The sequence below is a fragment of the Anas acuta genome, chromosome 9 (genome assembly GCF_963932015.1).
Source record: "Anas acuta chromosome 9, bAnaAcu1.1, whole genome shotgun sequence".
In the NCBI taxonomy this organism is placed as follows: Eukaryota; Metazoa; Chordata; class Aves; order Anseriformes; family Anatidae; genus Anas; species Anas acuta.
The window spans coordinates 12,534,877-12,556,459 of NC_088987.1; the positions used below are offsets into that span (position 1 = coordinate 12,534,877).

Consider the following 21,583-nt stretch of genomic DNA (forward strand, 5'->3'; position numbering starts at 1 on the left):
AGCCCCCAGGAGCCTCCTCTAACCTCCAGCCGGTGCATCCAGGCAGTGCTGGGGTGGCCAGAGGGACCCGTGGACCAGCTGAGCTCCCCAAGAGAGGCAGCTTGCCTGGAGGAGCAGTGCACAACCCCATGAGGGATGCCCTGCAAGGGCAAGGGTTGGAATGGGCTGGGATCACACCCAGGACGTGGAGGGACCCCTGGGGAAGGAGGAGGGACACTTACGTGCACTCAGCTGGTGATGTATGGAGAAGCTCAGCACAAACCCTCAGAGCCCTGCTGTGAGGACAGGGCTGCACAGGAGGCCGTCAGCAGCTCCGGCTCCATCAGGGAACTCGTTGAGGTCTCAGCTTGCTCTCCAAAAGCCATCCTGCTGCCGTCGGACAGCCAAGCCCTCCCATACCCCAGGCCAACCTGGGCTTTGCAGCCACAACCTCTGGCCCTCTCCCACCCCCAGCAGCCTCACCATGAAGAAATCACTTTGGAGAGGCAGCAAAGCAAAGCTCCTGTCCCTGCTGGGTTATTCCAAGGATGCCACTCGCCGCAGAGGAGCAAACAAAGAACTCTTGGCACTGGAGGTGGACAACCGTGCTTTAATGGGAGATCACAGAGCAGTACCAAACAGCCCCAAGGCACAGTCCCACGTTTCTAGCCATCGTGCAGGTCCCAGCCCGAAGAAGCATCCCATCACATGCACAAGCACAGGTCTGCCTGTGCCACCACTGCCTCACAGAGCTCCGTGGGCAGCCCACACAACGGGGTTCACACCCACTGCGACCCTTGTCCTGTAGCACCATTCCCGTGCAGCCCGGTGCCACACGTGCTGCCCCATGCCCCATGCTCTGGCACCACTCAGGCTGCCGGCAGGGCCGGGCACAGAGCAGGGGCACCACGGGGTGGGAGCAGGGAGAGGAGAGGCTGCAGCTTTGCCAGGCAGGGACGCAGGAGGGCTGGGGGCTGCAGTGCTCAGGACACGCAGGCAGCCCCGCAGCGCTGCAGGCAGGGGAAGCACAAGCATGCGGGTCCGAGAGGCCGCCCGAGGCAGGGCAGGGCAGGGCAGGGCAGGGCGCTGCTCTTGCTGTGCTGCCTGCAGGCAGGGCAGGCAGCGTGGACGCGGCCAAGTCACCCGGCTGTGCCGCCGTGGAGGCACGGAGCCCGCTGGGCTGGGGGCCAAGCGGAGGCCGCCCGGGCCCTTTGAGCTACAAACACACGCTGCCTTCCTCGGGGTGAAGGCGTGCGCCCAGCTCCCAGCCCTGGGTGCTGGCTTCGTGCCCGTGTGCCCCGGCACAGGCAGAGGCTGCAGGCGTGAGGGGACAAGGGGACAACAGGCAGTGTGGGGCAAGCAGTAGGCGTTGCTCCAGGGGATGATGTGAGGTGAAGGAGGAGAGGTCCCCGTGTTCCATGGCCAGGCTGCGGCTCCCTGCTCTGCTCCGGGCAGCCCCTGGTTGTAGCGTGGTCCCCAGCGCCCTGGCTCCTGGCCCTCAGGAAGGGAACGAGCACAGAGGCTGCGCAGGAGGCAGGAGGGGCTGGGGACAGCGCAGCCACGGGGACACCAGTGGGTGACACCCTGCTGCAGGGCAGGGACACGGCAAAGCAGAGCAGCAGAGGGGGACAGGCACGCGGGGCGATGCTGGCCCGTCCAGCTCTCAGGTCCCTTGTCCCCGCGGGGAGGGGACACCCCCCCAGCACCGCTCCCCCCAGGGTCTGCCGGGGGCTCAGGCTTCATTGGGCGCCTTCATCCTCATCAGCACGACGTGGCTCTTCTTCCTACAGCTGTAAGCCACCAGCGCCACCAGAGCGCAGAGCAGGGCCACGCACACCAGCACGATGACGGCCACCACCACCCCGCTCTGCAGGCGGGTCAGCCCCCAGCGCCCCCCTCCTTCCTCCTCCTCTTCCTCCTCCTCCTCCTCCTGGGGCCTGGGGGTAACCAGCAGTGGCTCCGTGGAGGAACTCGCCTCGGTGCCCCCCGGCGATGTCCCCTTGGAGGGGAGGGCAGGGAGCGGGGTGCCGGCGGTGGGGCCAGGTGGGGTGGCCGGGAGCTGGTCCTGCCGCAGCTGGGCAATGGGTGCTCCCCGCAGGGGGGGCGGCTGGGCGCAGAGCGGGGGGGTCTCACCCACCTTCTGGGGGTTGGCCTCCAGCCAGGCGCGCAGGGGCAGGATGCCCTGGTCGCAGCGCCACGAGTTGTTGTGCAGCTTCACCTCCCGCAGGGCGGCCAGCGGGGAGAAGATGCCGGCGGGGAGGTTCTCCAGGGCGTTGGCGTGTAGCTGGAGGTGCCGCAGCCCCGGGGTGGCGGCGAAGAGGCCCCGGGGCAGCGTCTGCAGACGGTTGTTCTGCAGGGAGATGTTCTGCAGCTTGGGCATCCCTCCCAGCGCCTCGGCGTCCAGGCGGCGCAGGGCGTTGGAGTGCAGCGACAGCTCCAGGAGCTCGCCCAGGCCCCGGAAAGCCCCCGGGGCCAGCGTGCGGAGCTGGTTCTTGCTCAGGACCAGGAGCTGCAGCTGGGTGAGGTTGCTGAAGACGGCGGCGGGGAGGGTGGCGAGCTCATTCTCGTAGAGCCACAGCTCCCTCAGGTTGGGCATGGGGCCGAAGGCCGCCGGGGAGATGTCGCGCAGGCGGTTGACATGCAGGGTGATTTTGGAGAGGGCGCGCAGGGGCAGGAAGATGCCACCAGGCAGGGCGGTGAGGAGGTTGTTGGAGAGGTAGAGCTTCTGAAGGTTCCCGTTGTGCACGAAGAGCTCCGGGGACAGCGTCTCCAGCTGGTTCTGGTGCAGCCCCAGCTCCTGCAGCTCGGGCAGCCCATCGAAGGCGCCCGCCGGGATCTGCCGGAGCCGGTTCTCGTAGAGCCGCAGCACCTGCAGCCGCGGCAGCCGCTCGAAGGCTTGGGGGGGCAGGCGGTCGATGTTGTTCCGGGCCAGGTTGAGCTTGGTGAGGCTGGCGAGCTGGTCGAACACCCCCTCCGTCAGCTCGTGCAGGTTGTTCCCGTGCAGCTGCAGCTCCTTCAGGTTGCTCAGGTGGGCAAAGTGCGAGGGCTCCACGCGCAGCAGCTGGTTGCTGGAGAGCAGCAGCGATTCCAGCTTGCCCAGGGGCTGGAAGACCTGCACCGGGAGCTCCTGCAGCTTGTTACTGGCCAGGCTGAGGTAGCGCAGGTCGGGCAGGTGCCGGAAGGCCCCGGGGCTGACGCGCGACAGGTCGTTCTTCTCGATGCGCAGCCCGATCAGCAGGGAGGCGTTGCCGAAGGACGCCTCGCCCAGCTCAGTGATGCGCGTGTTGATGATCTGCAGGGTCATGGCGTTGGCAGGGATGGGGCTGGGGACGGCAGTGATGCCGGCACCGGAGCACTCCACCTGGGCGGTGCGGATGCACTGGCACTGCTCCGGGCACTGCCCGCGGGCGAGCTGGAAGCCCACCAGCAGCAGCAGCAGCAGCCGCCAGCCTCCCTGCTCCATGGGGCCTGCGGCAAAAACAGAGGAGGCTCAGCACAGCGCTTTCCCAGCCCTGCCAGGGACGGGTGCTGCCTCCCCCTGCGAAGCGGGGCTGGCCGCACGCCTCCCAGCACGGCTGGGGACAGGCAGGGCAGAGCCAGGGCTGCGGCGCCGCGCTGCCACACCACAGCTATTAGTGGCATCCCTGGCGTCCCCCGCGCCCGCTCTCCCAGCAGCAGGAGTGTGGTTTCCTGTTTTGCAGTGAGCACGGTGAGCTGGTCCCAGCAGCACAGCCCCGAGCAGCGGGGAGCCCCCAGCCAGCGGGTACCAGCCTCAGCTGGGATGGGTTGGAAGGGACCTTAAGGATCATCCAACTCCAAACCCCTGCCGTGGGCAGGTCCCTGAGCACAGCCATCATCTCTCAATGCTCCAGGGGCACATTCCCCGACCTGGGAGCTCTGCGTGGAGTAGGGCAGCAGCCTGGTGCCCGGCTGGCAGCTCCCGGTGGCACAAGGCAGGAGGAAACCCATTGCTCCCCCAGGCATGGAGCAGGGCTTGGCCAGGCAGGTCTGGGAGCGCAAAGCGCCAGGGAAGCGCCTGATGCTGCAGGGGAGGGAGGAGCCCTCGGAAAGCCAGCACAGCTTGTGTCTCACATATGGAAACAATATGCATCCCAGAACAGTTTTGTTTATGGCAAGCCCTTCATAAACTCCACCAAGCGCTTTGCACATCAAAAGCCCTGCTCATGTCACTCCCTGTTAAGCGAGTGTACAGAGCATCCAAGCTGGAGCACGGTTCAGGAAAGACAGCTGTAAACAATTTATCTCCCTTTCTCTTTTTAGGGACAAAAACTTCCAGACCGAGGAGATGAATATCTAGCCCCTCAGCATCCAGGTGGCTCTAACCGCAGGGCCCCTAAATTTTGATCCTGCCCCCGCTCCATGTTCTTTACAGGTTATTATTTAACATACTTTGCCTCTGTAACTATATCAGCTCCCACAATGCCTAAGCAGACTCAGTTTGTTGGAGAACCCCTCACAAGACAAATGTCTCCATCTAATCCAAAGGTGCTCAGCATGCACATTGCTCTGCCACACTCCCACCCCTCAGAGCTGCCCCGGGGGTCCGCGGGCTCATGGTGATGCTGTCAGGGCCAGCAGCAGAGAGGAGACTTACCCGAGTGTCCTGCAGCCGCGAGCGCCGAATGAGCACAGCTCCGTGCTGGCAGGAGAGCCGAGTGTGGTTCACGCTTCCCCTCCCAGTATATAACCCGTCCAAATCAATGAATCAGCACAGGGGCAGCGGCGGGGTTACGGAAATCGCTGCAGCGGAGCCGTTTCCAACTCGTGTTTCCTCAGCAAACAAAGCAACTGTCTCGAAGACGGAGATGCTGGTTTCTCACTCACGATCTCACTCACTCACGCCTGAAGAGCAGCAGCCGGCCCCAGGAACACGCCGCGCACGGCAGCCGGTGCCCGGGGTACAGCTCGGCTCTGAGGAGCCCCCAGGACATGGCTGGGGGCTGTGACCCATGGAGGCAGGTGAGACCAGGCCCCCAGGGCACCATCCTGCCCCTCGCTGTCACACGGTCACCAGGGCTCCTCCACGGCATCACCTCGGTGCCTGCACAGTGCTTTCTTCATTTGCTATGGCCCCCGTGAGCTTCAGGACCCACGGCCATGCTGGGGCCACCCCGCAGCAGCACACAGCAGAAAGGGTTGGGCCGTGCTGCTGGGCTCCCTGCAGCTCCCGAGGTGCCCCAGCATCATCCATCCATGAGGTCACATCCACCCGGGGTTGTAGCTCTCATCCACTGCCCAACAGGAGAAGCAAACCCACAGGGTGCCTGCGGGCACTGCCCCATGCCGCTCTCCTTCCTCAGCAGCCCCAGCGCAGGGGGATGGAGCCCAGCACTCAGGGGCTGGGGAGCAGGGCCCAAACTCCCTGCCTTCTTTTGGGTTGCCCACTGCCAGCCCTCCCCATGCCCCCCCAGCCCACAGGGCTCCACAGGGTCCCCACCATTGTCCCCAGCTGCCCCGTGCCCACCTGTCCCTGTCAGACCCCTAGGCCCAGTCCAGCAGCAGCCAGGAGCGGAGGTTTGGGAGCCGACAGTGAGGGAAAACCGATGTGCGTGGCCCCTTTTTCCAAGCCAGCAGCAGCCCCGTGCTAACCACGGGGCAGCTGGCCTTCCCTACAGCCTCTAATCCTGTTTTAGCCCACCCACATTTCCAGCAGGCCCTGCTCAAGCCCCAGCCGGCCCTAACGAGCTGCCCGAGATGGGAACCAGGCGGTGCTGGCCCCAAAGGCCGGGAGTTAAGGCTGCTCCCATCCCACGCAGCAGGGTGCTGTGCTGCCAGCATGCAGGGGACAGGGACAGGGACCCTGCTCACGGTGGGAACAAGAACAAGGCAAACACGACAAACTGCAGGGCTGCAGAAGGGAGTTTCTTGCCACACTCAGGCAGGGATCGTGGGAAGAGGGTGGGGAGTGGGACAGCAGCTGGAGGCAGCCGCCGCGGAGACGTGTCAGATCCAATGGGTGCCCCAAGGGAGCCGAGTGTGGGGGGCCCGGCGGCTGTGGGACACGGTGGCCGCGGGTCCCCCCCTGCCAGGCAGTGAGCACCCAGAATGGCACTACCCTCACAGCATCCCCTGGTGCTCATCTGCCTGCTCCCGGGGCAAAACTTGGGGATTTGGGCACAGAGAAGGGGCTTTTTGAAAACACCGCCCACGAGTACTTAGGTACGTGCTATTGACACAGCAGATTTTCCCAGCACCGCGGTTCCCAAACTAAACTCCCCGTTTCCTTCCGAGTGATGCAGCTGGAGGTCAGGCAGCGGGCTTGGGAGCTGCCCCGGCCCTGCAGCCCTGGCACGGAGCTGGGCTCGCCCGGCCCTATCGCACCCTTATCGGCCGGCTCTGTCTGCCCGCCACCAACGCCAGCGCTGCTGGGCTGCTGCCTGCTCTGACTCACCCCCGAGGCACCCGGCTTTTCAGCAAAACAACACAGAAACCAAAACCCAGCGCTGCTGGAAAACCACCGCTCCGAACCCAGGCCGACAGAGGAATGTCGGACTCAGCTCCTTCCAGCAGCACGGCCCCAGCAGCGATGGGGATGGGGATGGATACGGCACCGTGAGAGCTGCGGCATGGAACAGACCAAAACTGTCAATGCATAGACAGGAAAGGGGCCGGGAGGGCCAGTCCTGGGGCAGCCCTAGAGGAATGATGGCATGGAGAGAATCCAGCCTCACCAGGCAGCCCCAGGCTATGCACAAGGAGAGGAGGGGATGCGGGCAGGGAAGGGGAGCTCACCCTAAGCAGCCCCTTTCTCCCAGTACCCCAAAGCCCCAGCAGAGCAGCATCACCCACAGCTGGGTAGGTTTGTGCCTCGCAGCCGGACAGCGGGACAGTCCCGGCTGCATCCGTGCTGGCTCACTCCCAGCACATTCACACGGCCGGGGCTGCGGGCGCAACAAAACCGGGCGGCTCTGAATCACCAAGGGACTCGAGACAGATTGGAAAAAATCAAGCAATCGCTAAAATTAGCAGCTTGTGGGCTTGGCCAGAAAGGAGCATTACTCATCTGCCAAACAGCTGAGCGTGCTCACCCACACAGCACTGCTGTGCAGCCCGGCAGCCACATCCCCACCCCATGGCCGGCCCCATTGCCATGTCCCCCCCCAGCCCTGGGGTCCCCCCATGCAGCAGAGGGATGCAGGGATGTGCTCCTGGGGTTCCCTGCTGAGCAGCCCTGGGACCAGCAGGAACCTGTGTCGGGCATCCCTGGACCCCCCCGCCCTCTACAGCACGAGGCTGGGACCCCCCCCAGGTATTTTGTACTCCTGCAAACCACCCGTGGTGCTCAGAGGAGCCCCCTCCTCCTCCCCGAGTGCTCGCAGAGAGGCTGGCTGAGGGCACGGGGCCAGGGCCTGCTCTGTGAAGCAGAGGAGGAGGAGGAGGAGGGCTGAGTGCTGGGCTGTGGGCCAGGGGAAGGGTCCCTGCCGTGCTCCAGCCCAGAGCACGGGAGGACAGGCAGCCCTGGCCGTGCTGCAGCTCACGTAGGCTGGAGCGTGGCCGAGGGGTGAAGTGCACTGGGTCCTCAGAAACTGCGCTGAGCCCTCCCCAAGCGGGAAGGCTCCAGCAGCCCCTTCCCCAGCACACACACAAACCCCTTTTAAGAGCCCAAACGAGAGAGTTCCTCCACAGGACCAGGGATCCAGCCCCAGGACATTTTTGGGTGCCTGGCTGAGGCACGCAGTGCTGCTCATGGTACGGGACATCCCACTGCAGCCGCCTCAAGGGACAGGCACGTACCCTGCCTTCAGGGTGCTCAGGGGCAGGGCTGCAGAGGGGGTACCCAGCAACATCCCTCCGTCTGGGTGGGCAGCGAGGTGGGCCTCAGGCTTGCTGTTTCCACCCAGGCAGCAGCCTGAGAGCCAGCAAACCCCTCGAGGTGAGCGTTTACAAACATGAGCCCCAGCAGGGCTCGCCCGGCCGGCAGGACCGCAGCAGCGCTGGGGCCGGTTCCTCCCCGCGATAGCGGCACGCAGGGCTTGGCCCCGGCCCAGGGCAGCGCTAGGCTGGAAGGAATGCGGGGCCTGCAGCCAAAGCCGCCTGGAGGAGCGATAATCCGAAGCGGAAAGAGCTCGTCCGATGGCGGCGCGGGTGCTGGGAGCTGGGGGAGGCCAGGCCAGAGCCCCAGGCACTCCTACAGCCCCCCCAGCTCTCCCACCGCCATGGGAAGGCCCCAGCAAGCCCCAGCTCCCTGCCCCGGGGGTCTCAGAGAGAAACAAAGGCACAGCTGACATCTGGCATGGCACAGAGAAGGAGGACAGTAACAATTGCTCCTGGGGGGCCGAGCCTGGTGGCAGGATGTCCCCTGGTGCAGCTGTGAGACCCCCACCCCACAGAGCTGGCACCCAGCTGGGTGAGGGCGCAGGGGCCTGGGAACACCCAGCAAGGGGCTGCGAACTCAACCAGACAGTTTGCCCCCAGGGCTCATACGCCTCTGCGGTGGAGCTTCAGGCCTCCAAATCACTTCAGGAGTTTGTAAACACTGGCGCTTACAGCCTCGGTCCCATCTCCTCCCCGGCGATTCTGTAATCCCTAGGCAACGCTGCGCTCCCCTCGCCCAGCTGCTGAATCAGCTCCCCCAGGCGAGATGCGCTGGTCCAAGGCCTGGAGGAGGGACACAGCCAATTCTCTAACGTCAGCCAGAGGATCCCAGCGCTCCTGCCTCTCAGCTGGCTTTTGTGTGAATTCTTGAATGCGGGAGCGCTGCTGGGTGTCTTTGCAGCCAATGCCTCTGAGCATGTTTGCCACTACCCAGCTTCTCCTTGCCCTCGGGACAGGGAGGAGCGGGATGTGAGCACAGCCCCCGATCATGCGGCTGTGTGCTGGCACGGGAGAGGATGCACCAAGGGAACAACCTGTACCAGGGTGCTTGCCCAAGCAAGCTGCAGCGAGTAGGGCACTTGAGCTCACTCACCTCCTGTGAGCAGCGAGGAGAGCCCTCGAGCAGGCTGAGCTCACGAGGCAGAAGCGAAACGGGAAGGGCAGAGGCACCAGGGGACACGGGGTGGCACACAGCAGCCAGGGACCAGGCAGGTTACAGGGAGAGGAAAGGCAACAGTGACTGGGCTCTAGGCCCTGGGGCTGCTAGGAGGGGATGCAGCAGGCTCGGCCCCGATGAGCAGACACCAGCACCTGCAGTGACATCGCGCTGCAGGCATGTTGCACCGCTCTGCTGCTGCGGCGTGGAGAGAGCAGGAGCCGCAGCCACTGGAAAAAAAAGCCTCACAGTGAGTTACAGAAAACCTTGGACCAGCCCCACTTGACGTACTCCAAGCACGCCTGTGAGGATTCAGACCCCAAGGCGATTCCTGAACGAGGAGGCCTGGTTAACACACAGCTGTAAACCATGGCTCTGCATCCCCTGCCTGTACCGCAGCCAGGGGCGTGGGGCTCACTGCGGTGTGCAGGCATGCCTGGCCCCACCTGTGCTCAGCCTGCGAGAAGATCGGGTCCCAAAAACCTCTTCCAGCTTTTGGTCCCCCCTCTCAGGAGCTGCAGGCTCAGGGAAGCCCTGCCTCGTGATTTTTTCCCTCAAGGAGCCCTCGCAGCTGCCTGCCCTCCTGCCGCACCCGCAGTCACGCTGACCTGGAGGAGAGTCCCTTCGCCAGGCTAGACGGATACGGGACATAAATAAGGATTTCCTTGGATTTTCCAGGCCAGAGGAGATTTCCAGGACGGGCTGAGCTATGCTGGGCAACAAGCAGTGAATCAGAAGCAGGACAAAACATGACATCCCTGTCACAGGGGGGAAAGGAAGGCTTGGTGAAACACCCCAAGGTTGTATTGCTCCAGCCTTTTGTTGTCTGCTGACTTCACTTCCCCTGTCTGGCTCAAGAGTGGGGAAAGCCCGATGACAGCATGCAAAGACAAATCATCCTCCTCTTAGTGCCTGACTGTACACAGCAACATGCCAAAGCCCCCACGTGCCAGAGCTGAGCGATCGCAGCAAGTGAGCCAAAGGAGACTGAGCTGGCCTCATTTTGGGGCTGGGGCAGCCAAGTGAAGACTCAAAAAAGCTGGGAGCTGCTCCTTACCTGCTGCTCTTGTGCACCCTGCCCACGCAGGACAGATTGGACATGCAGAGAGCCTGCTGTATGTCAACACAGCAATTAAACTGTCGCTTTTTCTTACAAACCAGTGTGCATCCAAGTGCCTTATGCCGTGAGCCCATTCCTTCAGCACCGTGCCAAGGAAAGCGGTGACCAGCACAGCTTGTACAATTTCCTCGCTAGCCCAGATTACACTTATCTCCTGCCTGCTGAAAGCAGATGCTTGCGTGGCACCCATATGACAGCCCTGGAGCTGGCAGAACGCTAAGTGGTCATTACAGTTGTCCGAGAGGAACCTAAATTTGTACTAATTGCCTCTTTTTAAGTGCTAACATGCAATGAGCCAGAACCGCCACCCAAAGCTTTCATGTTGTTTTTGTGCTTCCCATTTAAATACATTGCAGTAAAATATTCTGGGGCTTCTGTTCATGAATCTTACCCGTCTGCTTCACACCGGCTGCACTAAGTCACATTTCTCCTCCTTTAGAGATGTCTTTAACTACTGCCCGGCCTGCTAAATTTTAGACCTCGCAAGCAAGACAACTGCTATTTAACACCCCAGGAAAGGCCTCTAGTTCAAAAATCAGCAAGGCTACAAAAGGACTCCTAGATAACAGGGTTTCATACCTGAGAATGCAGGGAGCCACGTCCAGGGGCTCTTTAATCCAGTCCTAGGTTCTGAGCACAAGGGCAGAGCTTTTAAGATCAAGCTAAGTAATGTAATTAAGATAAAAACCTATAGTTAAACCTAAGAGCCACCAAAGAAGCACACGCCACCCGACAGCTACCAGTCTACTTACAACCTAGAATATTCATATCATTCGAGATATTCATCAGGAATTCAGTAGAAGACCAAAACCCACACTGTTGTCTAGTGGCTGCCTTTGTACATCAAACACTTGAAAGGGCTGGAAGTCAGAGCACAAGGCTGCGTCCCAGGAAGGTGTAAGGAGCCCTGGGACTGAGCACGCCTTTCTCACGCCTGCACGCCGGGTGCCTCTGACGAAGCACAGCTCGCTTCTGACTCTCTGCAGAGAGACAAAGCCACAGCTACTGCCTGCTGAAGTCAGACAGGCGTTTTCAAGCCTCTGGTCAGAATTTAAGGACGAAGGCATTTACTTAAAATTCAGATTTGTAGTGATGGTACAAAGTTTCAAAACCAACCAACAGCAGAATTCACCAAGGTTATACTTCTAGACCAACATCTTTCTTAGCTTCCTCTGACTAAGAAAGAGGAAAACGCTATCAGCTGTGAATGGTAACACACATCACCTTCTGCCTCCTACATGCTGGAAAGGGGCTGAGAATAGAAAGCAAAAACAAGGACATACCATGCTCCCCCCTCGCCTCCATTCCCTCCCCCTGCCCTTTTTGAAAGCTATTTTCCAGCACGTAGTCCCCAAAATACCATTTGTTTTCTCAGGAAAGAGAAACCACTACAGGCAGTAAGAGGCGAAACAGCATTTGGAGTCCTACAGGCAACCTTTAAACAAGTTACAGCAGTGCTCCCACGGAAGCCTCCCTACGCTGATCCCATTTTTTTCTTCCAAATGGAAACTTGTTCCCGCAAGCCAGCCACTCAGAAACGCCTCTCCCATCGGAGCAGCACGAGCAGAGCAGCAAGCAGGGGTGCGTGGCAGGAGCAGGGCTGCAGGAAGCCAGCAGCACGTTGACCAAAGGCCTGAGCTCCACACAGAGGTGACCACGGCTTTTCTGCCAGCTCTCCCTCTGAGTTTGTACACCAAGTGCTGTGGCAACATACAGGGATCACAATCTGTTTTGGCAAACACCGTAAGGTATATAAAAGCACGTTTTAATTATGTTTTACAGACACAGCATTTATGGTTCTTGCTGTAAAGATTTGTAATCCATATCTGAACCAAATGTGAACCGCCCGAATGCTCAAATTGAACAGAGCAATGCTCCTAACCCTCTCTATGGCTGGTACCCTCTATCTTTTTAGAAAACGTATCAGAACTACAGGCTGAGCAGGAATCTTTCTGGAGTGGAAGAGTTGCCTGATTTTGCCCACCACACAAAGAATGAGCACAATGATGACAGTCTGGAGTGCTAAAACCAAACTGTGAAGGCAGAAGAATAGCCGACAATAGACAACCCTGCTATTAATAAGTGGCTCAACACTCTTGCGGGCTGGCAACTCATCCCACCAGGCAAGAGTGGTTAAATCTGTTCCTCTGACACTGTTGGTTTCTACTACGGTGCTGGGAGAAGTTCGGGCTGGAACATCTGAGGCATGAAAGCCTAACTGTTCAACACCTGGAGCCTGCGAATAGGTAAAACCTGGAGTTGTAAGAGGAATTGACGTGGGTGTGCTGGTATCCATGTTGGACACTGCTGTTGGGGTTGTCTTCCAGGATGATTTCAAGTGCTCTGTCACAAGAGAAGTCACGGTCTGGGAGTAAGCTGACCTGAATGTCTGGTATGCGGTGGCTGTGGCTGGCGGGCACTGCAGGTGCTGATCTGTTAGAGCCACCAGAGAGATGTTCCTTAGGGAGAGCGGGCTGTCGCACACTAGAGATTGCACTTCTTTCACTATCTCCTTGCTTTTCTGGAGCCACTCTCGGAAGCCACGAATCTGGCAGTCACATCTCCAAGGGTTGCCATCAAGGAGTACTTCTTGCAGCTCAGGTAAGGTGAGAAAGAAATCTCCAGGAAGAGACCGCAGCTTGGTGCTATTGAGGTAAACTTTCTGAAGGTGCTTGAGATTATGAAAGAGGTTTCTCGGAAGAAATTCAAGCCTGGAATCAAAAAGGGAAACGTTCTGCAGCTTCTGGAGGCCCAGGAAGATACCCTCTGGCAGACTGGAAATATTATTTGTATGCAGAGAAAGGCCCCGCAGTTCTTTCAGACCACTGAATGCATTCCTAGGGAGAACACAGAGCTCTGGATTAAAACTCAGCACGAGAAGCTCTAAGTTTGTCAAGTTACTGAACACGAAATCTGGTATCGTTGAGAGCTGTGTGTGATACAGCCACAGGCTACCAAGATTCCTCATCTCTCCAAACAATACTTCTGGAAGAGACTTCAGTGGGTTCCTGTACAAGGTCAATTTAGACAGGTTATGCAAGTGCAGAAAGAGCCCAGGAGGCAAAACCTCGAGGTTGTTTCTGGAGAGTGTTAGTCTCCTAAGCTTCTGAAGCCGATGAAATGCATCAGGGGCGATGGACTGGATGTTATTGGAATGCAGGAAGAGCTCCAGCAGTTCCCTCAGGCTGTCAAACAAACCAGACTCTATTGAAGAGAGCCTGTTAAAATACAGTATCAGCTTCTCAAGCCTGGTTAATGCACTAAATATATTTCTAGGCAGTACTGCCAAAAAGTTTCTTGACAAGTTCAGTACTTTGAGTTTGGCAAGGTTCTTCAGCACGCCACTAGGAAGTGCTGTTAGTTGGTTTTTGTTCAGGAAAAGCTCCTCCAAACTGGCTAGTCTGTCAAACAGATTCTCTTTGATGGATTTCAGCCTGTTATTTTTAATGATCAATTGCCGAAGGTGTACCGTGTCATCAAACACTTCCGGAGGAAGTTCAACCAGCTTGTTATCTACGAGTCTGAGGGCTTTCAGCCCTCTCAAGCCTTTAAAAGCCACTGGTGAGATGAGAGTGATGTTGTTTGAAGATAAGATGAGATGCTGCAGCGCTACCATCCTAGAAAAAACATCCTGCAAGTGTGTTACATTAGTGTTTGTTATGTGAATTTCTGTCACGTTGCAAGGCAGATTTAATGATTCCAGGTCTTTTATGTGAGGGCCAGAGCAATGAATTGCGTTTTTGAAAGAGCAGTCACATTTCTCAGGACAAACAGATGCATCCAGCTGGAAGAAAAGCTTGATCATCACTGACAAATGAAACATCAACATCCTTGCTGAAGCACCAGAAACATTAGCTGTTACAAGAGATAAGAGAGCGTCAGGATTTGATCACAGGTAGTTAATAACTTAGCAGACAAAACTGTGTGAAGATACCATGAAACGTGGAAATACATATGAAATTTCTCTTGGCTTGAGAACAAACTTCAGAAATCTATTGCTGCTGACTGCAAATATTTCTAAGGCGCTCAGCTTACATGGAGAGTAGAGACAAAGCCCTATTGTAAATCAAGTACTCTCCATTAATATTTGTACTAGTCAAGTATAATTAAAGTGTATGAAAATCAAAATGGAACCGCTTAAGTAATCCAAAGGCGTGTATTTATTTGAACAGAAAAGCACTACGCTTTTATACACAGAAAATCTTAAAAGATCAGAAGGTCCCACACCAACAATATTTTTCTTGTAGGTTATCTAAAATTTAAAAATAAAGTTTAGCCTGCAAAAATAGATAATGGAGGTAAAAAGGGCATCCTGCAGCTCCTGTGATATTTTAAGTAACGCCACACAATTCTGCTAGACCATTTTTCAGCATTTGTACGAGATCACTTCTTGGAAAAGCTCAAGAACACACAAGCAGCAGCAGACTATTTTTGATGTAGCCTGAAAAAACACCCAAGAGCTCATCCATTAAAGGACAGCAATGAGCCTCTAACAATGAACAAGTCTCATCTCTACAACCTACCACAACACTAAGTTATCAGAAGTATTAGAAATAATGAAACGAAGTGAGAGGAACAAATTGTTATGATGCTAGCTAGGAAGCTGCACCAGTAAAGGTAGATCTGCATGAAACATACCCCGCAGTCTGAAAGCTGCACATATTCCCAAACAAACAAGGAACAGGAAAGCAATCATTTAAACATTGTAGCTGTAATGATAATATTTCAAAGACCAAGTCAAACAGAAATCCTTCACAGTTTAGAATTACTTTAGAACTGCCCCCACTTAGTGAAATCTGCAAGTTCAAATGCATCAGAAACCTGAAAGTCAAGGAAATGGCTGATCTGCGGGAGAAGCAGCAACTGGGACTGCTGTAGATATAACTGGAATTGCTGAAACTGTGTCAGTCTTCAGCACTGGGAACACCGGGAGAGAGGAGGCCTCCATCCCAGCATACCCTTTTCTAGGGTCATGGATGAACCTGAGAGACATGTACAAAGCTGATCGCTTAAAGAAAAATAAAGTCAGGTGGGATAGCTGAGCTCCTGTGTCTGAACTGCTGACAAGAGCATACAGCCATGGATCAAAAACAGCTGCTGCCTCAATAATAATACTTCCTGTTGCTTTTTTTTTTTTTTTTTGTTAGATTCAGGGAACTGAAGACTGGTAAAATCAGCATCCCTTCCCAGGGAAGGAGAGGACAGGGCACCCAGTGATATCAACTGCTGGCAGCACGGTGCTGCAAAGCTAGCTCTCACTGGGCTTTCTAGACCTCTTCAAATGATGCAGTAAGTCAGGAAAACAAAACAACAAAAAAAAAAAACTGAAGATTTCACACTTCCAAAGTACTTTTCCACATCAAAAAATCTTCAAGACATTCTTGGAATCTCACCTCACCAAGTAATTGCCACCACGCGTAATAATTTAGAAATGTAAGATGATGTCTAATTTCCTTTTTCATGTTCAGATGAATGTGAAGGCTTGTAAGAATGGTTTTGAACCTTTGCACCTTAGAAACTTACCTGCTTTTCAGAGGAACTTCTCAGAAGCATAGCAGGCAGTTGGGCTTCACCATGATTCTGCACTTTAAATGGGAAGTAAAACAGCAAAACGCATCCTCTAGATAACAGCACTTCACTCATATTTGTGTAACTACCATGAACAGCCAAAGAACATTACAAGCTTCAGAGCAGATTTTGCCTATGCTCAGCTGTGGGAGCAGCTAGTTCCCATAGGTTGTGTTGTACGCAACTCCTAAATTAGAGTTTGAGACCACTACAAAACAGGAGAAAATCTGAAATCTCAACAAATGCAACAGCACAACAAGCCTGTAGCTTCTTCGGCAGTGAGAGTAGAGTACCTACCTCAACTAGCACAACGCAGATCTGGTTAAGAGTCAGAAATCTGTATTTCAGCATGAACTATGGCTGGTAAGAAATTCCAAATGTGTAGCAGTGTGCTACGCAGACAGATGTCATAGGAGTGGACACATTAATTTTAAACTAGAAAGTGCAATTGATATGTACCTTCACAAGGCTGCTCTTTCCCCTTCATGCAGGATTGGAATCAAAACAATTTGAGGAAGGAATCAAGTTTTTTACTGAATGCTCTGGCCAGGTAGTCCAGGGTTGACCCTCTTGATTTCTGTTTTTCCCTCAATTCTTCTGCAGTCACAGACCAACAAAACCTAAAGTCTGAAGGACTCTGAAGAGAGAAAAGTTTTAAGTTACCAAAATCTTAGCTTTAAATTGGAAGATTCAGGTTTTGTAATTAAGTGATTTGTTAACCAGGCATTTCAAACACCTTGTCTTCAAGTTGAAAATAATGTTGAAAATAATGAGTGCTTAAACAAAGGTAAGCTGCAAAATGGAAAAGACGTCTTTATTTCTGTGCATTTTTGTGAAGATGACTGTGACAACAGTGACTGCTCACACCCAGGATCATTCACTTAAGTGTCTTTGCAAGATAATGCTTCCCAGGTATCAAAGAACAGAAAGACTATCCGGATGGCAGAAGGTAGGAACAAGTCTCTAACGTGTAAAAGGTCTGGCTTTAAAATTTCTTTTGTAAGGCAGCAGGTGAAGTTAAGGCTGCTATTACTGTATGGCAGAAGAGCAGTGCTCCCACATGCACCACTAACACATGGCATACATACATCGCCACCCCCATCTTCAAAAATAGAGGCACTGAGCAACACAATGACATCAGCGGGAGTAAGCTGATGTTCTTCAGCAAGCTCTGGAGTAGATCTTATTGTGTAAGAGTAATTAAAAACAATTTCATGAAACTAATGAAAAGAGTTAAAATATCTTTTCATTTTAATTTTATTTTCAAAGAGCTTCCGTCACAAAAATGATTTACAATGGTATTTACAATTCTATTGTACAGTTCTTTATGTATGCTTCTTGACAACAGGGTACCATTCTAGAGCAGCAATACATAGTTTAAATACAAAGATGTTGTATCAGTTCAGATTTAAAAATAAAAACAAAGCTGAGCTTCTAGAGAGCACTGTAACAGTGAATCTTTTTATCTGTGTTCGGCTTCAGAAATTCACGACAAACTGAGTAGTTTCTCGTTCACATAATTATCAAAGATGATGCAGTCTGTTGAAAATAGCTTTAAAAACCTGAAGCTTTACTGTATAAAATCAACATATTCAAGACTCTTAAAAATTGTCAAAAACCCACAGCTTTCCCTTAGACATACAAAAACCTAAGTTTACAATTCAGAATTTCACGGGAGAAATCCTACAGAACTTTAGCTCTCGCAATTTGTGATGACCAACATAAGCATTAAAAATTTGCAGCATAAAAAAGGACTCCACATCTGCTAAGTATTATACTGTATACACAGATACAGTACAGGATTTCTTTTTTTTTTTTTTTTTTACCCAATTTGGGATGACTGTTCAGCACAACCTTCATGAAGACAGAAAAAATAAATAGAATTAAAAATCCAACAACTTCTAAAAAGTGCAACAGTAAAACTTCCAAATTTAAAGTTACGATGAATATGGCCAGTCAGTTCTGTGGGTGTTTTAGCCATTTCTATTCAAGCATTATTTGCAGCATTTTCTTTTTACAGTAGATTTAGTTCTATATTACATGAAACTAGTTACTGCTAGTTAAATCTGAAGGGAGCAGAAAAAAAAAATTAAAAATAACCCTGAGGGATATACAATTTAATGATCTTGCAATTTACTTCTAAAAAGTAACATTTATTATTTAGCAATTGCTTTGCTGGGTAGACCAGTCCTTTAGGTATGTGCATAAATAATATTTACTTTTTTAAAAAAATATTTACAAATCCTAATACACCAAAGTAAAATACGTACAGATTGAAGTCTGCATACACAAATAATTTAATAAATCAAACTCCTCAACATAAGGCCAAAATATACAGCAGGAAGAAAAATGTCTACCAAGTATCTAGTGGAGCTCACTAAATTGGTCTGTTCACCTGAATTCAGACATCCAAGATGAACACGTGAAGAGATTTTTCACTACAATATGAATTTCATCTTACTTCAAAGCAGAAACTGAATATGCTAGTTCAGATCTAGTTTGTTGCATTTCTGAAAACCAGAAAAACTAAATTGCTCAAAATGAGAAAAATTATAGGTGGCCAAACTCAGCTCTTGGGCAGGAAGGCATCAATCCCAGAAATTGCAGAAGATGCAAAAGCTCATTTTGTGGCTGAACTTACAACAAGAAGAAAAACCCTTGGAAAAGCTGATTTATAATGCTTGACTAAACGTCAGAAGCAAATAGGTAACAGCTCAAGCATGCAACCTCAAGAACTTTTTACGAATTCTGAATGCAAACCTTGAGGAAGCTAACTCCCATTTGCAAAATTTTCAAGTTTAATAAGTTCATGACCTATTAACCACTCAAACAAGTGGAGACACTTGGCAATTTTGGTTTTAAAATGAGTGCCCTAACATGTTCTCTGAAGACAAGCCCACCTTAAGTATTAATAAGCTGTTCCCTCTTCACCCTGTAGATAAGTCTAATGAATTAGAATGATTTAAAGATTAGCTGCAAAAACCAAATGAGCTGAGAGAAATTAGCAGTTCAAAGAAGACATTAAGCAAAAGCATATTAGAGGGAAAGTTTTTTTCTTTCACTTTCTGTTGGAACAACCAAGCTATAATGATCAATGAAATGAAATGGAAAAAAAAAAAAACACCTTATGCATTTAAGGATAAGTCACAGCTCCCAGGTCCAAGATGCATAGCTTCACAAGAGTTTTCAATTAAAGTATTATTTTTCTTTAAATTTGAATACTACTTACGCAGCCAAGAATTCTTCATCAATTATTCCATGCTACAAATATTTCATAAAATCAACACTGACAAAAATCGGCCAGCTGACTCAAGTTCATGATTAACAAATTTATCCAAGTCCACGATCTCAGACCCCTTAAAAGCTACCAATGCTGTCCGAAGTTAATAACCCTGAGAAGCCAGGCTAACAAGGCTTGTACATCGCTCTGCTGAATGAATGCTAAGAAAAGCACTTCCCCTTTCTTCCTATTCCACCCCCAAGAAAACAAACAACAACAAAAATTCAGGAAGAGTCAGCAGCTGGACTGGAGGATAGCACATAAGCACACTATTTATGAGCAGCAAGTGCTAATAACTTAAACCCCCAAGTTCCAGAAAAGAAGTCTTCCAAACCATGTAGCACCACTTTAAATTCCCCACTGGCACAGCATGTTCGACACTGCAGAAACCATAACATGAGCAGTGGGAGATGCTGCCTATTCTGTCTTACAGAAAAGCACATGGAAATTAGGCTTGACCTGAAAAATTCCACTTATGAGAACAATTCTGGAAAGGAATTATTTCCACGGGAATTTAAAAAAAATACATAAATACATAATCCAAATACACACAATTCAAATTAATCCCAGCCAGTCAGGGAGCTCAGGGCCCTCCTTCCACTCTTTACACGAGTGCTCTCAAGGACCCAATTTCTTTCCTTAAAGTGTCTCTAAAGTATCATGACTCATCTGGATCTGAGATCCCTTCCCAAATGTTACTGAAGACTGAACCAGTCAGTTTTATCTGGTCAGAACAGACTGATCAGAAGTCAGTATTTTTATCATCTTCCCAAAGACACCAAAGAAGATTTTTCTGAAAGTTTAGTAAGTTGAGGATGGTTTGGAGATACGTAATTTGTGGTTTTGGGAAAAAAAAAAAAAAAAAGGAAATGGAAAAAGACTTAAGAACTTTGCATGTAAAGACAATGCCTTGTTCTACATCGCTGCAGACCTATTTTTCTAGTGGTCTTGTGTTTTAACACCACCTAATGGCAAAATAATGTATCGCTATCCAAAGTGCTTAAGCAGCATTCTTAGTGATATAATTTTGTGTCTGTGTGTTTTTTTCTTTTTTTTTTTTTTTGAAAATAATGTCCACATAAGCCTTATAGCTCTGCAGCAAGACAGACTTTAGCTCATCTATTGTTTCTTAGTTTTGTTTTGTACAGCTACATATAGTACTTAAGACACTAGCAGACTCTTTGAAATGCAGATGTTCTCAACATGCACGAATCCCAAGCACGGGCATGTGGAAATATTCCTCCCACCCACCTCACCCGCAGCAGTAACTCTGGCCTTACTCCTTTAAGGAATATAGGAAAACTACCTTAAGATTTACAAATAAAACATGGTCCACAAAGTGATAAACCAGCCCTTCTGCTGGCAAAAGCAAGGTCTGTGGAGAAATGCATAGCTAAATGTAATAAAACGTGATACAGAATGAAGTGTTAGATTCTCCAGCCTTCCTTCTCCAACAATTTTAAGAGTGTAGCCAAATGCCTCCTCCTCTGAAGTTCACTGAAGCCCTTCCTCAGGTTTAGCTAGAAAAGCAGCTAAGAACCCACTTGAAAGCAATGTGCTTTCTTCTTAAGGATGGGGCGTATTGCTTCTGCAGCATTTCCAGTTCCTGCTGTGGCAGACTGAAGTACTAAAATCCAAACATTATACCTGGAAACACTCCTTACTAGTACGGACAAATTTAGAGGTACACACACCAAAACTTTAGAACCGTTCTGAGGCACGAAGTCTTTCAGCAGTGAATATTAAAGAGAAAACAAACCAAAACAAAATGTATGACAAAGTTTTGGTTATTATGTGCCTCTAGTACTATCATGAAACCATTACATTATAGACCTTATATTAACACGTGCCCCGGTAAGCAAGTTAGAACCATGGTTAAGATACTCCAGGCAAATAAAGTGAACCTTTTAACTGCCCCGCAGTTTAAATCTTCAGATGCATCTTGTTTAAGAATAATGAGATTTGAAAGGTGGAAGGAAACACAATCTTTTTTTTTTCTGCCTATAGTAACCTACATTTTTAAAATGTATATTCGTAAGATGTCTGGCTCTGAACTTTGTATTCAGAGAGATGTAACAGTTGGAAAAATCTGCATTAGAACTTGACATTTAGTATACAGCGTTTTCAAATAAAGCTTTAAAATTACATTCTTCTCAATACTACAAAGATACATGCCACCAAGATCCACTGTTACGTTAAAGTGATGATTTGATATGAACCATTTTCTTGGGATGGTACTTTAGCTTCCGTTGTTGTTCTGGGTTTTGGTGGCCATTCTGGATCAACCATCAGTTCCTGAGCTAGATGCATATACTTGGCTTTTGGCGCCTTCTTTCTGCAACCAAACAGGGAAGAAAGGAAACACACTCCACAGCGATCCACTGCCTCCTGCAGAAGTGAACATATTTTAAAGTTAGATTATCATAGAAAAAAACAATTCAACAGTAACCAACTAGAAAAAAATCTAGTATTTTAGCTTCTAAGTTACTGTGCCATTGTCACATGGGATGTAGAAAATATAGTAAAGAAGCTCTTCTGTTGGGTCATCTCTTCTATAATACAGTACTAATGACATTTTAAAAACATTAAGAAAATACAAGTATTCTGTATTATAGCAACATCTAATGTCACCAACAGCTTTCAT

The 21,583-nt window shown here is 51.4% G+C and overlaps 3 protein-coding genes across 6 annotated transcripts in view; all 3 read right to left on the reverse strand.

Moving 5' to 3' along the window:
- Nucleotides 1-1,416: 1,416 nt before the first annotated feature.
- LRRC15 (leucine rich repeat containing 15) lies at nucleotides 1,417-4,869 on the reverse strand. Its single transcript, XM_068692763.1, has 2 exons — nucleotides 4,595-4,869; nucleotides 1,417-3,447 (listed from the first exon to the last, which is right to left on the reverse strand). Exon 2 carries the CDS (start codon nucleotides 3,440-3,442, stop codon nucleotides 1,712-1,714), a length of 1,731 nt encoding a protein of 576 aa, XP_068548864.1. The 5' UTR covers nucleotides 3,443-3,447; nucleotides 4,595-4,869; the 3' UTR covers nucleotides 1,417-1,711.
- Nucleotides 4,870-11,565: 6,696 nt separating this feature from the next.
- GP5 (glycoprotein V platelet) lies at nucleotides 11,566-16,755 on the reverse strand. Its single transcript, XM_068692762.1, has 2 exons — nucleotides 16,119-16,755; nucleotides 11,566-13,946 (listed from the first exon to the last, which is right to left on the reverse strand). The coding sequence occupies exons 1-2, from the start codon at nucleotides 16,144-16,146 to the stop codon at nucleotides 11,995-11,997; spliced, it is 1,980 nt and encodes a 659-aa protein (XP_068548863.1). The 5' UTR covers nucleotides 16,147-16,755; the 3' UTR covers nucleotides 11,566-11,994.
- Nucleotides 16,756-16,898: 143 nt separating this feature from the next.
- The window catches only part of ATP13A3 (ATPase 13A3), a 56,027-nt gene continuing 51,342 nt past the window's right edge, over nucleotides 16,899-21,583 (reverse strand). For all 4 annotated transcript variants that reach the window (XM_068692755.1, XM_068692751.1, XM_068692752.1 and 1 more), the window contains one exon: nucleotides 16,899-21,327. In XM_068692755.1, the coding sequence (XP_068548856.1) occupies nucleotides 21,130-21,327 (198 nt within the window). In that variant the 3' untranslated portion in view covers nucleotides 16,899-21,129. The remainder of the gene's footprint in view (nucleotides 21,328-21,583) is intronic.

Bases quoted from the DNA above. Each gene is read 5' to 3' on its own strand.
- LRRC15 (XM_068692763.1), bottom strand. From the start codon at position 3,442: ATGGAGCAGGGAGGCTGGCGGCTGCTGCTGCTGCTGCTGGTGGGCTTC.
- GP5 (XM_068692762.1), bottom strand. From the start codon at position 16,146: ATGAAGGGGAAAGAGCAGCCTTGTGAAG. The intron at 13,947-16,118 runs GTACATATCAAT...CTCTTGTAACAG, and splicing joins GAAAGAGCAGCCTTGTGAAG to CTAATGTTTCTGGTGCTTCA.